The 17,448-nt window shown below is 39.5% G+C and overlaps 1 protein-coding gene and 3 pseudogenes across 2 annotated transcripts; 3 read left to right on the forward strand and 1 right to left on the reverse strand.

Moving 5' to 3' along the window:
* Window positions 1-333: 333 nt before the first annotated feature.
* LOC149253165 (cytochrome P450 750A1 pseudogene) lies at window positions 334-2,209 on the reverse strand (annotated as a pseudogene). The gene is made up of 2 exons (XR_016265465.1): window positions 1,217-2,209; window positions 334-972 (listed from the first exon to the last, which is right to left on the reverse strand). The product of XR_016265465.1 is annotated as a cytochrome P450 750A1 pseudogene (transcript).
* Window positions 2,210-5,422: 3,213 nt separating this feature from the next.
* On the forward strand, window positions 5,423-6,633 carry LOC149253166 (uncharacterized). The gene is made up of 2 exons (XM_089454396.1): window positions 5,423-5,600; window positions 5,717-6,633. Exons 1-2 carry the CDS (start codon window positions 5,423-5,425, stop codon window positions 6,631-6,633), a joined length of 1,095 nt encoding a protein of 364 aa, XP_089310522.1.
* Window positions 6,634-12,243: 5,610 nt separating this feature from the next.
* On the forward strand, window positions 12,244-12,660 carry LOC149253167 (elongation factor 2 pseudogene; annotated as a pseudogene).
* Window positions 12,661-13,190: 530 nt separating this feature from the next.
* Window positions 13,191-14,009, forward strand: LOC149253168 (elongation factor 2 pseudogene; annotated as a pseudogene).
* The last annotated feature ends 3,439 nt before the right edge of the window (window positions 14,010-17,448 follow it).

Raw genomic sequence — 17,448 nt, forward strand, 5'->3', positions numbered from 1 at the left:
ATTTACAAATCTGGAATATAAATCAATATTTCGGACTTGTTAATTATTTTGATATATTTTTTTTTAATGAATACTCTGAGTGATTAGGAAAATGGTCATCCATTCTGATAGGGTTGGAAGAATACCTTAAGGTTGGAAGAATACCTCAACCGTTCTCATAACTTGTAGGTGTTCTTGATATTATAGTGATTGATTCCTGAAAAATTGATACTGAATCTTACCCAAATTACTAAATCACTCCAATCCATTATCAAATATCTTGACATATTCTATATATTAATAAAACCATACAAATTAGGTAGCACAACCAGATACTTCTCAACATACATACTGTCAAAGACCGACCTTCCTTACCTTTGGATAAGCGAAGAGTGGAAAATGTCTTGATATAGAAGACCCACCTTCTTCTGTCATATCCAGCTCTGATGGATCACCATCTACTCTCCAGTCAAAAGAGTGCAGCAGCTGAGCCAGTGCAAGGTCAATCATGGGAATAGCCATGGTGGCCCCTGGGCACCCTCTCCTCCCTGCTGAGAAGGGAAGCATCCTGAAATCTGATTGGCCTGTCACTAAATCCATAACATTATCATGCTCACCCAATTCATGCATGAATCTCTCCGGCTTGAAATCCAATGCATCCACCCCCGACACATTGGGATCCCTTCCAATAGCCCACACATTCACCATTACTGCTGTTTTTTTAGGTATATTGTATCCACATACCGTCGCGGTCTCTACAGATTCATGGGGAATCGCTAGCGGCACCGGTGGATGTAATCGCAGCGTCTCTTTCACAACACATTGGAGGAACTTCATCCTTCCCACATCGGATCCATTTACATTGTCAGGTTTTCCGACACAGGATTCTATTTCTTCCTGCAACTTTTTCAGGACATGGGGATGTCTGAGCAGCTCACTCATTGCCCATTCTAACGTGGATGCCGACGTCTCCATTCCAGCGATGAGTATGTCCTGTACAAACCAATGGGAAAACCGTTTGTTGTCTATTTAATTCAATGTAATATTGAATTGCTGAACTTAATTTAATTGCATCTACATTCTGTGAATATTTTGAAATTTGAAGGACAGGGCAGAGTGAAGTGAAGTAAAGAGGGATGTGAATTATGTGAACTTGCTCTTATTCATCAAATTCCAAGATTTCCTAAATTTACAATATAAAAAAACAAACAAAATGGCTAAGTCCCTAGCTACATACAAACATAATCGATTTAACTGTTTCCCGTCTGGCTTTGGTGTCTCCCTTTATATGATTGTTATTGGCTGTCATCTGCAGCAACACATCCACGAAATCTTTAACATGCTCCGCCTCTGCCTCTGCCTCTGCCTGGCCGTCGCTGGAGGGCGCGGCAGCCTGAACATGAAGATGTTCGTCTATAATTTTCTCAGCGAAGGCATCGTATGTTTTGCTTATCTCCACCATACGCCGCTTGATGCCTTGCAAGTCCATCCAGTCCAAATAAGGAATGAAGTCTCCAATGTTGACATCTCCTACAGTAGCTGACAGCTCTAGTAACATGTGCTTAAATCCTTTGCCATCAGCTCCCAAGTCATCGTCAGAAACTTTCCTCCTGAACAGTATTCTCGAAATTACATTGGAGGAGAGGGTGAGGATGGCCTTACTCACATTCACAGCAATTGTGCCGTTCTGGCTCTGCTCCCAAATGGACCGGGTAATCGCAGACACCTCTTCCTCTCGCACATGTTTGAAAGACTCGATTCTCTTAGAGGTAAAGAGTTCCAACACGCAGAGCTTCCTCACTTGCCTCCAATAATCTCCATAGGGAGACAGTAGAATACCCTTGAAATTGTAAGATAAGTACTTCCCAGCTGCAGTTGCAGGTCGGCTGGCAAATATGGAATCCTGAGTTTTCAGAAAGTGTTTGGCTGTCTCGGAAGAAGAAACTACGACGGTGGGTACAGAGCCCAAGCGGAGAAACATGATGGGACCGTATTTGTCAGCGAAGTCTTTCAAAGCATGATGAACAGGCTTCTTCAATTGGTGGAGATTTCCGATGATTGGCCATGGATGGGGTCCTGGAGGCAATCGTCCTCCGTTCCTTCCACCCTTGTGCTGCAATATCCAGTATAACAAGAAGGAAATGAGAGCCCCATATCCAGCCGTTGCCCTCCATGTTGCAGGCAGAGGCGGAGGAAGAGTTTGAGGCAACCAATGAAAATCCATAACGAACTTTCTTCTATCAGGTCTGCAGCGCCAAAAGAAAGATGGTTCCCATATTTAAGCGACCCGGGATTCCTTGCACTCAACTATCGGCCATAAGTGGGTCCTTTTTGCGGGAATCTCGTTTGAAGGTCGTGCCCGGAAAGCCAATAAAACGACAATCTATGCGTCAGAGCGACAGCTCTATTTTTTTTTTTAATACAAATCGACCTATTTTTTTCTTTCTTTTCTATGCAAATCCCCTGCGATTTCTGACTTTAATGTATACGACCCTCTGATCCGGGGTTGATACCTCTATAATTTATTATTTGCTCTCAATCTTATTACTATATTTGCGCATAGGCAGCCTATATTGCAGTTATGTATGATGAATATTAGGTATATTCAAATCCGCCGCCCATTTCTCACTTTAATGTATACGATCCTCCTATCCCGCAAGTGGTAGCTTTATAATTTATTATTTGTTTTGAAATTCTATTAAATCTTTGATGAGGTAATATTATGTTAGTTTTTTTGGTGGGTCATTGTATAATGTTTTAAAACATAAATATATTTTCTAATTTTTAAAATTTGATATTTTCAATTTTCTTATTAGTTGACTATAAAGAAGTGATTAAATTTTTTTTTTATTAAACAGAATTATTAAATAAAATATTTAATTTAAAAATTTAAAATAATTTGAAATGTAATTTAGTTTTCTTTTTATTGTGTATTGAATAATACTAGTTTAAATCCATTTTAATTTTGGATTTATTAAGTGTTGAGAGGGATCAAATCTCTTTCCACTCTGAAAGAGGTTTACATTTCAAAGAGACCTCTAAGGGCTTGGTAGATCTAGAATTAAAATAGATCTAAGTGGGTATAATATATATGTAGTTGACATTAAAACATTTTATTTATAATTCACATTAAAATATTAAAACATGTCCCCTCATTTTTTTCATATCAACGTATATTTAATTATTTTTATTATTAAAATTTTCTAAAATATTACATATCAAATTCATATTAAGCATTAATAGAATTACAAATCTCTTTCGTACATTGAAATAGAAAGTAGCTATTAATGGAACAAAAATCCTCTCAATCTTTCTCTCTATATGTTTTATGTAAAATTATTTTACTTAACATGTGTATTGAAATATTTAATTTATAAACTTGTTAAAATTTTCTTTGTTATTGATATTTTTAAAATCTAATATATCCAACTCTATATTAAAAATGAAATAGATTACACCTCCCTAATTAAGTGGAAATATAAGAAATTTTTTAATTTAAAATACATTATATAAAATTATGTCATTTAATATGAATGTTGAAATATTTTCCTTATAGTTGACAGTAAAAAAAATTTTATGAAGTATTTTAATTATGGCTCATATAAAGACCACACCTGTTCTTCTCTGCCTTTAGCGTCTGACATATATCCTTCTTGGATCTCATCAGGTACCCTCGAGATAAGGTTTAGGTGTGGTATTTTTGAATGGATTATCTGTCAGACACCCCTACCATAGAGGCCATGGTACAAGCAGCCATCCAGGCGGAGTCCCTCCACGACAGCGCCAAGCTGTCAAACAACTGGCAGCCCACCCTGGATGCCTTGGTAATCCGCCCCTCGGGCTCTCAAGAGGATTTGGGCGGATCTGATAAAATAAGACCGTCGCGAGGAAACAACAATATCGGGACTGAACCACCAGGCAGAACATATGAAAAATACCACTCAAGAAAATGTCAGAAGCCTGCAAAAACAACTCCCCCTCCTGCTGCAATAAAGATTGATAGCGCTTATCTGGCAGATCGCATAGGAAGCCTTCAGGAAAAGGCTTTATTAGGCCGGTGGCATTTCCCGGAGATGGATGACCAAAAAATGAGAAGCTGGCTCGAGAAACAATGGAAGTCATTAATCGGATATGTTCCTACCGCGGCCAGATTACTAAAGGAGTGGTATTGCTTTCACTTTCTTAATACAGGTGACTTGGAAACCATCTCGAAGCAATAGTGGGTTTATGGAAGAAGCCTTTTGGCATTACACAGATGGTATCTAGGTTATAACCTGCTCTCGAATATCCCTTCCAATAACTTAATATGGGTTAAGCTTCCCGGCTTGCCTCTGGAATTATGGTCAAAGGAGACTTTAGCAGAGATAGGAAATGCCATAGGGAGGTGTGTGTACGTAGATCCATGGTGCTTAGGTGAGAAAGATAAAAGAGTAGCTTGGGTTCTGATTGACAAAGCGTTCAGAGGCAACTTTCCGGTCCATATTGACATTTTCTGGAGGGAGCAAAAAATCAGACAGAGCCTGGACTTCTGGGGAGTCCCCTTCAGATGCTCAGCTTTCCACCGCACTGGCCATCTTATCAAGAATTGCCTGTGGCAACCTTCAAGAAGCCGAAAACACCATGGTTTTCCTCATTTTGCGGCAATGCCCTCTTCCCCGGATTCGAAGAAAACAACATCTCCAAAAAGTCAGTCTCCCCTTGGTCCGATTTTACAGCGTAAACAGTCTTCCGAAGACCACTAGCAAACTCCTCCGCTGCTCTCTAAATCTGACCCACTGTATAGAATCTCTCATTCGATGCCCCCCTTGGAGACAGCCTCTGAACATGAACTCTCTTGTCCGCAGAACCCTCCTTTGGAGCCTCTCTTTGATCATCCTGTCCCAAATCCTCCCTCAATTTCACAGCCTTTAATAAATATCAGCAAGGAAATCCATCTTATTCAATCCTCATCCCCGTCCCCAAACAAGAACAAACTTCGTCCTAGAATAGGGAATGAGCCACTGGTTTCGCCCACCCCTGCTAATTCTCCTACCTCTTCACCCAAAAACTCGATTGGTAGTGATCTGGACTACCTTTTAAGCAAGAAATATCTGGAGCTCGAGCCCCTCACCATTCATAAGCCAGGAATCCGAAGATCTCCCCTGATAAGCCCCAATTCTACTAGTAATATTACGGTCAGGAGGAAAACCAACAGGGGCTCTAGACATTTCAGGGGGAGGGGTGATGGAGCAGGTAGAGGTATCAGTAATTTATCTCTTATCGATATCCCCATCATCGATATGACTGAGGAAAGGCCCCTTAGAGCAAGCAAGGCCGGAAAGCCTTCTCAATGAATTTCATCATATCAGTGAATATCAGAGGTCTGGGGGCAGACCAAAAATTTGCGACCTTAAAGAATTTTTTACTGTCAGCAAGCCCCAAAATTATTTTAATTCAAGAGACCATGCATCCCTCTTCTGTAACAGTTTCTTATTTCATAAAGATGTTCCCCCTTTGGCACATTTCCGCCTTGGAAGCAAACGGCCTTTCAGGCGGTTTGGCGGTATTATGGGATCTTAGCTGGATAAAAGCCAAAACATATAGCTGTCTCGCGGGCATTCTCATCTCGGCTCAACTCAGAGGCCACAAATGCCCTATTAATATTCTGAAATATATGCACCATACAAGAACATACTATATTTCTGGGAAACTCTTTTTGCTTCAGAAATATTTGATGTTGAATTTTTACTGATTGCAGGTGACCTTAATTTCACCTTAAACATGGACGAAATCTGGGGCATAAACAAGAAAAAGGATCCCATTGCCGACAGAATTAAGAACGAGTTTCTCAGTAGGAACTTTGTTGACATTCTCCCTCCCAAGCTGCATCCGACGTGGGAAAATGGAAGGGCCGAGAAAGCTTATATTGACAAGAGAATTGACAGATTTATACTGCATGCTAGCCTAATTGACAAATTAGGCATGCCTTTCTCAACAATTGAGAATGTCTTCATCTCTGATCACAGACCAATTATGCTCGGATGGAGGGTAAAGGGGTTTAGAAAAGGTTACTCCTTTAAATTCAATAGGACATGTCTAGAAGACCCAGAGGTCAATGAAATCATTTCAAAATTCTGGTCTGAGATGTCATCTCCCGAAGCTATTCCTCTTCTAATGACTTTCAGAGACAAAATGGAGGCCATACGAAAGATGGTAAAGGAGTGGCAGTACAAAAAAAGACATGCGAACAGAAAGGAGCTCCAGGAGGTTCAACTGGAATTGGATAGCGTTGCGGATTCCATGGCCACACACATGCTACCTTTCAAAATAAGATGCCGGATAAAGGAGCTCCAAAAGAAAAAAGTGAAAATTTTAGAACAGGAAGAATCTTTCTGGAGGTTAAAGAGTAGAGCGATTTGGTTGAAGGAAGGAGACAGGAATTCAAAGTTCTTTCATAATTTCACCATCTCTAGACGCAAAAAGAATTCTATATGGAAAATGAGCGATGGGAAAGGAGGTTTTCTATATTCCCAACAGGACATTTCAAATGGGGCAGTGAAATACTTTGAGAACCAGTACAAAAGGTCCGAAGAATGCAATATTCAGGACATTCTGTGGGGCATTGAAGAGTTCCCTCGGATGTTTGATGATGATCTAAATGACCAAATCTTTTAGCCGGTTTCTGAGGAGGAGTTGTTGAGAACAATAAAATCCTTCAAGAGGGACAAGTGTCCGGGCCCTGATGGCTGGACGATAGAATTTTTCTCTCACTTTTTTGATCTTATAAAATCAGACCTGTTAAGGATGGTGGAAGCAACCAGGATGTCAGGCTGCATCAATCAAAAAATCTCTTCCACTAACATAGCCCTCATCCCAAAAAAAGGCGACGCGGAATCCTTCAAGGATTTTAGACCGATCTCTCTTTGTAACATCTCCTTCAAAATCATTTCGAAGATCATAGCTGAAAGAATAAAAGGAACCTTATCAAAACATCTATCAAAGGAACAACACGCCTTTCTAAAAGGTAGAAATATCCTAGACGCAGTCGCAAGCACACAGGAAGGTCTGTTTGCTATTCATCCTAAAAAAAGTGATGCGGTTATCCTCAAGATTGATCTCTGTAAGGCATACGATTGCCTTGACTGGGGTTTCACTAGGTGCCTGCTCGCAAAGATCGGTTTAAGAGCCAGCATGATCAACTGGATTATGGCCTGCGTTGAAAGGGTGGACTATGCGATCATCATAAACGGGATCCCATCTTCTTTCTTCCGTGCGGCTAGAGGTATTCGCCAAGGATGCCCCCTTGCGCCGCTCCTGTTTATCCTGGCCATGAACTCGCTTAGCCTTCATATCAACAAGGCTGTCAAGGAAAATAGATGCCGCCCCCTAAAAATTTGCAGAAATATTTCTATCTCCCACAACTTATTTGTAGATGATGTTATCCTTTTCGGAATGATTTGCAGGTTCACCTGGCTATGCTTCTATGAAATCCTAAAAATATTTCAAATGGCTACAGGATTGCAAATAAACTATGTGAAGTCAACTATTTTCCACAATGACTCCAATCCGGTTGAAGTTGCATGGTTGGCTAATCTTTTTGGAATAAAAATGCAATATATCAGTCTTGGTATCAAATATTTGGGCTTTCAGTTAAAAGCAAATGGCTACTCAAAGGCAGATTGGAGTTGGATCTCAGACAGATACTACAGGAAGATCTCAGCTTGGGAATACAGATGTTTAACACTGGCGGGAAGAGTGACTTTGGCGCAATCAGTATTGAACCAGCTCGCGGTTTATTGGGCTCATTTATATTTTCTCCCGGCGAGCATAATTCAAATTATGAATAAACTCACAACGAACTTTATTTGGGGCAGTCAAGCGGGAAGAACGAAATATCACCTCTCAAAACTGTCCAGTATCTCGCTGCCAAAGAGCATGGGTGGCTGGGGTCTGCTCGACATGTGCACTTTCGGGAAGGCTCTCCTATGCAAGTCAATGTGGAGAGCGATTCATGGAGAAGGATCATGGAGTTCCATTATTCAGAAGAAATATTTGGGCAGGAGGGACCTAAATTTTTGGTTCAGGGAGGGAAGGATCGACGCCCCATATGGTTCTCCAATTTGGCTCAACTTTCGTAAGATTGAAAATTATTTTTTGAAGAATTTAATTTGGCGCTTCCAATCTGGCAACAAGATCCTTATCGAGAAAGATCAATTCTTAAGCGGTGCCGAGGAGATCAATGTGCCTATATCTTTACTAAACTTCTTTCATAGAAGGGGCCTCTTCTTTTGGGGCAGTGTGATTGCGGCATGGCAGGGATCTATTCCATTGTGGAAAGATGCAAGAACTCTAAAAATGCCTGGTCCGATTGCCCTTCAATGGGAACATATCAGGACGTGCCTAAGGAACTGCGGATCTTTTCGCTCTGAAGAATCTGACAACCTCACCTGGAAAATATCGAAAGGGCTGAACAGTGTCAGCGTCAAAGATGTATACCTGAACTTGATTGGTCTAAAGCAGCCCTCTCACAAGCCCATCTTCCCTCGCATTTTTTGGAAGGCAGATTGCCTGCCCAAAATGATTTTCTTTGCTTGGCTCTCATTCCACAATAAGAACCTATCTTGGGAAAACTTAAAGAAGAGGGGATGGCATGGTCCCGGCCTATGTCCCATTTGCAGGTCTGAGGAGGAAATCAATGACCATTTATTTCTGCAATGCAAAGGTTCTCAACAATTGTGGCATGCCTTGGAGAATTATTATGGAGTCCAGCACAATATCCACGCTTCTATTATTGATTCGCTCCTCTGGTGCAGTGAGCAAAAGGAATCATGGAGGACAATCTTCATCATCACTTTGTGGAGTATATGGAAGTGGCGAAACAACTCTATTTTCAATCGCTGTAAATCCCCTTTCCTGAATATTTTTCTCAATATTGTTTCTCTTTATGAAGCTCTTCCGCAAAAGTCTCTCAAGAAAAACAAGAGCGACTGTAAAGATTTATCAAAGGATCCTTCTTTTTATCCAAGAGCGTACTTCGATGGAGCTGAACAACAAGGTTCCTGTGGATGTGGAGTTATTATTATGGTAGATGAAAACAATCAATTTTTCGCCCACTGGAATGGTGGGAAAGGCACCAACAGTAAGGCTGAGGCGATGGCCCTAGCTGGCCTTCTAAAACTTTGCCTCTTTCTAAACATACAGGATGTCTCGGTTTTTGGAGATTCTAAGGTGGTGGTGGATTTCGTCTCTGGAAAAAATCATATTTTCATGCCGCACCTTGTCGGATGGATGGACAGGATCAGTTTATACTGGGGAAGCTTGGAAGGTGGCTCCATTCATCATATCAGCAGGGATCTAAATCAGCAGGCTGATTTGCTGTCAAAAGAGGGTCTTCATTCAGCACCGGGTCTTTGGTTCTTGCAGGTTTCTTTTGAAGGGAATCTTTTTCCTATCCAGGAATTTTCTTTTCATGATCTCTAGTTATTCGCAAGCAATCTTTCAGGTTTACTCTTTCGCTTTTTGTTCTCCATGATGAAGTTTCTATCATATTCCTTGCGGAAGCCTCCTTTCTTGTGATAAAAAAACATGAAGAATATCTTGAAGGTGGGCGATTTTGTATATGTTTTTTTTTCCTGGTTATGCTGGCTTTAGTTTTCATATCTGTCATTTTCCTGGCAGGTTTTGTATTGGGGCATCTACAGAATCTGAATATATGTATGACTTTTTATATTTCTCATATAATATAATATCACGCTTTTTCTTCCTGAAAAAAAAAAAAAACCAAATCAACATTTTATTATATATTAAAATCAACGTAAATGCAGGAGATTATGGCATTGTGAGCCAATTGAAGATTATCATACAGCAAATATTGTTTTGGATTTGAATTGACTTAGTTAAGATGACTTTGTGGCCAAGGCAAGCAACCTGATCAAGGCCAAGGCTGCTTGGTGGGCAAGCCAGACTATTGCTAAAAATTGATCATATAAATATGGTTCTGCAGCTTGGGGACCCATATGATCATCTGCTATTGGCCTTCTTGCCAAGGCTAGGCATCTTGATTTTCTGTTTTTCTGGTATTTTTCTTTTATAGTTAAGCCTCAACTATTATTCTCTGGTTTGGAGTTTATCCAAGTGGAACAAGGCAAGCTTTCAAATCTAATCTATTGAGGACTTAGTTTCTTATTTGTATTTGCGTTTTATGGACAGTGAACTTCTTCTTGGAATTTTATGTGCTAATAGGGAGTTAGTCAATTATTATTAAGATGCAAACATGGATAGTTGAGTGTTTTCTTTGACCACAACCAGAGACTTTATATGGGTAAATATTGTGGCCGGATGCAGGTTCAAGATAAATTTTGTTGCCATGGAAATCCATGGAATGTAACAGTTTAGTTAATTGAATGGTCCTCCAAGTTTAGTAATGCACATCTCCCATGGGGCAGGAGAAGTGTTTCTCCCTCTTTTTAACCACAAGAAAAAAAGTCAGTTTACTGTAAACATCATCTCAATAAAGTTCTGATTTGTATGGCAAAATTTGGATTTTTATTTTTGATTTTAACATTGGTTAAGCTTGATTTGAAATGTAACATCCACATGTTCATAATGGTTTAGAAGTCTAAGCCAACCTCTTTACAATCTAGATTGCATACATATGTCTATTTTAAGGTGGTTGTATGGAACAATCCCTAGTTGAAACTTTTCTGTCCACCTTAGTGGGTAACTGTGGTCTCCTTTGATCAAACTCTAGAGGAGTAGGGCTTCTTGGTTATATAACAACGTTGGTCATTTAATTTATATATCTAACTTCGATTTTTTACTTTCGTGGATTCCATGGATATTGGACTCACTATGTTTCATCTGCATTGGTGAATTTCAGGTAGTACTTGTATATACTATTTGACTGCTTCAAGTTTTTGGTGAATAAGAAAAATCAGCAAAGATGGTAATATCACTGCTCTGTTTATTTTCTGTTAAACGATTCCATGTGAAGTTCATGTTTATATTTTGAAGGAAAAATTGATTCTTTGAATACTGACAGTGTTTGTCCAGAATTATGGAAGGTAGATTTAGCAGAAATAAATAGTCTGCTTAATATAAACTTGTTGCCTGTGCACACTTCTCCAATCAATGCAAATGATGACTAGCCTGCTGAATTAATTTAGAGATATGTGATTGTGTATTTACAGGTGAAGTTTACAGTTGAGGAGCTCAGAAGGACTATGGACTTGAAGCATAATATTCGTAACATGTCTGTGATTGCCCATGTTGACCATGGTATCATTCCGTGCTTCTGCCATTAATTTGTCTCCTCTCCTGTTTCAGAAAACCTGTATAACATACTAGTGCATCCTCACATTTGTGACATATAAAGAGAAGATGAGAGTACTGAAAGGACTGCAATTCTCACTCCCTCAAAGAGTATATGTTAAATTCTCATTACATCAAAATCGGCTTATCCCCTTTTAGAGTATATGTTAAGTCTTAGTTGCATCAAATTATAGTTCTCTCTTCGTCATTTTTTTTGTTGGCTTGATCCACGGGAATCCGAATCTTGAATATCATTGTTTACATGATATAATTAAACTGCCCCGTAGGCTTACTTATTTCATCATTACATCTGTTAATTCTGATAATTGCTATGGGTATTTACAGGGAAGTCTACTTTGACAGATTCTTCGGTGGCAGCAGTTGGTATCATAGCCCAAGAAACTGCAGGGGATGTTAGAATGACTGACACTCGGGCAGATGAAGCTGAACGTGGAATCACCATTAAGTCAACTGGGATGTCCTTGTATTATCAGATGACAGAAGAGTCTGAAAACTTCAAAGGGCAAAGAATGGGAAATGAGTGATAAACTTGAGTGATTCTCCAGGGCACATTGAATTCTCATCAGAGGTCATAGCAGCCCTCAGAATCACGGACGGTGCATTAGTTGTGGTAGACTGCATTGAGGGAGTCTGTGTCCAGACCGAAACAGTTCTGCGCCAAGCTCTCGGGGAAAGGATTAAGCCCATTCTCACTCTCAATAAGATTGATAGGCTCTTCCTTGAATTACAAGTTGATGGGGAGGAAGCTTATCAGACCTTATCAAGGGTTATTGAGAATGTGAATGTGGTCATGGCTACTTACGAGGATGCTATGCTTGGGGATGTTCAAGTTTATCCAGAGAAAGGCACTGTTGCATTCTCAGCTGGCCTTCATGGGTGGGCGTTAACATTGACAAACTTTGCGAAAATGTATGCTAAGAAGTTTGGGTGCGATGAAATGAAGATGATATCATGATGGAGAGGCTATGGGGAGAAAACTATTTTGACACTCATACAAGAAGATGGTCATGCAAGAATTCAGGCTTACCCACCTGCAAGAGAGGCATTGTTCAGTTTGTATATGAGCCCATAAGGCAGATTCTCAGCATTTGCATGAAGGGTGACAATGATAAGCTATGGCCTAAGTTGCAGAAACTGGGGATTTGTATGAAGAATGAGGACAAGGACCTCGTTGGGAAGGCCCTGATGAAGCGGGTCATGCAGAGTTGGCTCCCTGTAAGTAGTGCCCTACTTGAGATGATGATTTTCCATCTGCCTTCTCCTGCAATCGCTCAGAGATACCGTGTAGAGAACTTGTATGAAGGGCCTCTGGATGACATCTATGCAAAAGCTATCAGGGACTGTGACAGTATGATCCCGACGGGCCATTGATGCTCTATGTGCCAAAGATGATTCCGGCCTCAGACAAAGGCCAGTTTTTTGCCTTTGGGAGAGTCTTTGCTGGGAGAGTGGCAAAGGGGATGAAGGTGAGAATCATGGGTCCCAACTACGTCCCTGGACAGAAGAAGGATCTGTATGTCAAGAGCATTCAGAGGACAGTCATATGGATGGGGAAGAAGCATGAAACAGTTGATGATGTGCCCTGTGGAAACACCGTCGGTATACTTGGGTTAGCTCAGTTTATCACTAAGAATGCTACTCTCACAAATGAGGGAGAAGCATAGGCCCAGTGTGAGGTAGCCTCTGACCTCCCAAAGCTCGTTGAAGGCCTTAAGCGGTTGGCCAAGTCAGATCCCATGGTTGTCTGCACAATGGAGGAATCAGGGGAACATATAATTGCAGGAGCTGGAGAGCTTCACATCGAGATATGCTTGAAGCACTTGCAGGAGGATTTCATGGGGGGAGCAGAGATTTCTGTGTCTGATCCCATTGTTTCATTCAGAGAGACTGTGCTGGAGAAATCAGACCATGTTGTCATGAGCAAATCTCCAAGTAAACACAATAGGCTTTATGTTGAAGCACGGCCTTTGGAATTAGGTCTTGCAGAGGCAATTAACGAGGGGCGCATTGGCCCGAAGGATGATGTCAAGGCCCGAGGGAAAATCCTCTCTGAGGAATTTGGATGGGACAGAGAGTTGGTGAAGAAGATCTGGTGCTTTGGGCCTGAAACAACAGAACCCAACATGGTGGTGGACATGTGCAAGGCAGTCCAGTACTTGAATGAGATTAAGGATTCCGTGGTTGCTGCATTCCAATGGGCATCCAGGGAAGGAGCTCTTGCAGAGGAGAACATGCGTGGTATTTGCTTTGAGATGTGTGATGCAGTCTTACATTCGGATGCCATACACAGAGGTGGTGGTCAGCTCATTCCCACAGCAAGAAGGGTTTTCTATGCTGCTCAGCTTAGTGCCAAGCCGAGGCTTTTGGAGCCTGTATATCTGGTTGAGATTCAGGCACCTGAGCAGGCTCTGGGTGGAATTTACAATGTGTTGAATCAAAGGAGAGGTCATGTGTTTGAGGAGCTGCAGAGACCTGGGACTCCACTGTATAACATTAAAGCCTATTTGCCAGTTATAAAGTCTTTTAAATTTGCAGATACTCTTCGGCTTACAACTGGTGGGCAGGCTTTTCCTCAGACTGTATTTGATCACTGGGATTTGATTGGGGGTGATCCAATGGACTGTTGTTCAGAGGCTGGTCAGCTTGTGATTGATATCAGAACGAGAAAGGGACTCAAAGAGCATATCACTGCCCTCTCAGAGTATGAGGATAAGCTGTAAGGACTGAATGTTTTTAGTGTTTCTGTCATGGCTCTGTTGCAGCGGAGGTTAGGAACCCACGTCATTTTCAGCGAATCTTCTCGGTTGCTGTCAGTTGTGCTCAGGAGCTGTGCAGAAGTATTAGGTAGCATTGGGGCTGATCAGGGCTCTATCAGGACCTTACTGGTTGATCTTGATCTGAATTTGAGAAGTCAATTGTTTGAACTTGTTATAGTCTCCCGAATATTCTTAAAAATCAACCTATGTGGTTGGATATGTGATTTGTTGATCTATAGTCCCGAAAGAGCATAGACCATTAAGGTACTGCAATATTCTATGTTTTCATTGGTCGATGTACTGAAGGGTCTTAAATCATCTTTGGCATGCTCTCAAATTTATGAAGTGGCTTGTGTTGCAAAGCTGTGGAGGCTGGTGTATGCATGTTGAAATGGGCAACTTGGTCCTCCAGGTTATGGGTAGCATGGAAGTTGCTCTGAATTTCCCCATCATGACTGGCTTCCTTATGTGTTGTTCAACGAATAAAAGGTAGGTAGCGTTTCCTTATTTTATGACTGTGAATTGAGAATAAAATAATGCCCAGGTATGGGCTGGTTGGAACCTCTGGTTGGGAAAAACATGCAAGTTGATTAAGGAAAGTTGTGTGGTCAACTTCTGTCCAAGACATAAAAGAGTCGATGCTTTCTCGTGTTTGAGGCATTGAACCGTTGTGAGATGTTGTTGAACTAGCTTTTTAAAATTTACTTACAAAATAGTTTTTTTTTATTTTAAGCTAGGAGGACATTGATAATATATATTTCTGGATATATTCGAAGGCGCATAATTACAAATTAAATAATATTTGTTTTAAAACATTTTTTGTGAGGGAAAATAATTATGGTTTATATAAATAAATCGGAATTTAGAATAGTTATTATATTAAAAGTTATTGAGTTAAAATTTAGTTTAGATATATGATTTACATAAACAAGTTGGAATCAATGAATATGATCGAAATGGTGTATGTATTAATCAATATCTACAAAATTGTGATCTTGTAGCTTTTGAACAAAATCCTACAATATCTACAATGTCTCATTTATATATTCACCAATACTAACCCTACAAAAAACAAAACTTAAAAACTTAAAAGCATCAAAATGTTACATTAAACCATGATGAATTATTCCTCCGCTTTGATTTATGAGTCTCCTAATTTACCATTACAAGAGGACATACCCATTTTTCCAGCCACCAAAGTTCACCTTGATTTAGCCTTTACCCCAAATTAACCATGTGATCAACCTTGGAGTTGTTTGATTTGAGAACATGGAGACATTTCATTTTTGCTTGGGGATAGACTGATACACTTTGATTTATGAGTCTCAGGCGGGCATACTCCTTTCCCCACACCACCAAAGTTCACCTTGATTTAGCCTTTACCTCAAATTAGCCATGTGATCAACCTTGGAGTTGTTTGATTTGAGAACATGGAGACATTTCATTTCTTCTTGGGGATACACTTATACAACTAATAAATTAGCTTGAAAATCCAAATGATGGACTATATTCAAGGAATCACCAAAAACAATGACCTCATGAATTCTCAATTTACAATTTGCCTCAAACTTTGATATAAGTCATAGGCCTTAACTTTGTTGTTGGAAGTGTGACATAAACCCTAAGCATATCCATATTCTTCTTGATTCTCTAGGCAAAAATACCCCCTCCCCAATATAGTTATATTTTTTAAAAATTAAAAAATATTTCTTTAATTAAAAATATATATGTAATAACATTACAAATTAATAAATATCTAGTCATTGCAAAAAAAATCAAATTTCTTAATGCATCTTTAAAGAAGCTTTCAAATAGACTAAAAACAAATTAGAAATTAATTTAACACCATACTTTTAAAGAAACTTCTAATTAGAAAATTGGAAAATCCAAATTTAATCTTTTTAAATTTAATATTTAACAAATTTAAATAATTTATTTATTCTTTTTTCTTTTATATTATATCTAAATAAAATTTTATTAATCTATCTTATTTTATTATTTTTAAAAGTTAAGAAAATGTTTTTTTACTCTTTTATATATATATATATTCAGTCATATTGATAACTTTCTTTCAAATTTCTTAATACATCTTTGAAGAAGCTTTCTAACTTACGAAAAATAAATGAGAAATTAATTTAACACCATAGTTTTGAAGAAACTTCTAAACTGATTTAAAAAAAATTAAAATTGGAACATTCGAATTTAAACTTTTAAAATTTAATATTATTCAATTTTTAGTATTGAACCATTTTAAATTAAAAGAATTTAAAAATATTTATATAAAACTTTTAGCTTTTTATATTATATTGAAATTAGTTTTTATTAATTTATAATCTAAACTTTTCTATTATTTGGTAGATAGGAGTACTAATTATATCTTTGAAATAGGGTTTTGTAAAAAAATGCAAAGAAACAAGAACACTGAACAAGTAGAGTAAAAAACAAAAAGCTTATGTTCGTGGGGATTTGATTAAGTAAATTAAATATTACAAATACTTTATCCACTTATTAAGAGTAATAATAAAATTTTAGTTGAGTAATAAGAGAAATTAAAATTCCCTCCCACCCCCCCGATGGGGGTGCTCATGCTAAGGTACAAGTGGCATGTGAAAGGCCATCGGGGCCTGCTTCTCCTCCATGTGGATATTAATTCCCCCATCATGAACTGTCTAGATATTAACTCCTCTTCTGCGATGATCTCCCTCACGAACTCTGTGGTTAAATTCAGAGCTTGACAAGTGATCCGCTTCAGTTTGGTAGTTTGGGAAATGAATTTGGGTTGGAAGGTCTGTGGAAGTGTCCAGTTCTGGGTCTATGGCACCTCACTAGGGTTTTGACCTTAGGTGGGGAATGCAACAGACATTTTCATTTTCCGGGTGTGGGTTGGGATATGTCTCTTGGTCTACCCTTGGGATCCAGGCACAGAGACAATCACGACCTAGTGTTGTTTCCTAGCTTTCATTGGCTATAAGCCCCCTTCGCTCTTGCAGCAACTTTTGGTTTCACTCCCGCTCGCGAGGACTCTTACTAGTCATTACACGTGCATGGGTATCATTCTAGTCTCTGGTAAATTATCCTCTGGGTTTGGGTCTCCTCTCTAGACTAAAGACAACAATAGGTTCTTTGTCTGTACTCGAGATTGTATGTTCTATCTGCATCAAGTTTTGGGGCTGTATTTAGGAACCACTTAGCTTCGTTACCTGGTTTGGGTAAACATTTGCCCGTCTCGCCCTTCTAATAGTGGTGTTGGCTTGGTGATTCTTTCTTGTTCGAGTTAGTGGGTTCGTGGTATTGGGCCAATTTGTATTATATGCAAGTTCACTCAAGTCATCTCTAAGGGCTCCCCCTTTAGCGGGCTGTCACCTGCAGGATGCCACGACAACGGGGTCGTCCTTGTCGCGGG

The sequence above is a fragment of the Pinus tabuliformis genome, chromosome 7, assembly GCF_031772625.1.
Source record: "Pinus tabuliformis cultivar Carrire ecotype Pingquan chromosome 7, CPIR1, whole genome shotgun sequence".
Taxonomy (NCBI): Eukaryota; Viridiplantae; Streptophyta; class Pinopsida; order Pinales; family Pinaceae; genus Pinus; species Pinus tabuliformis.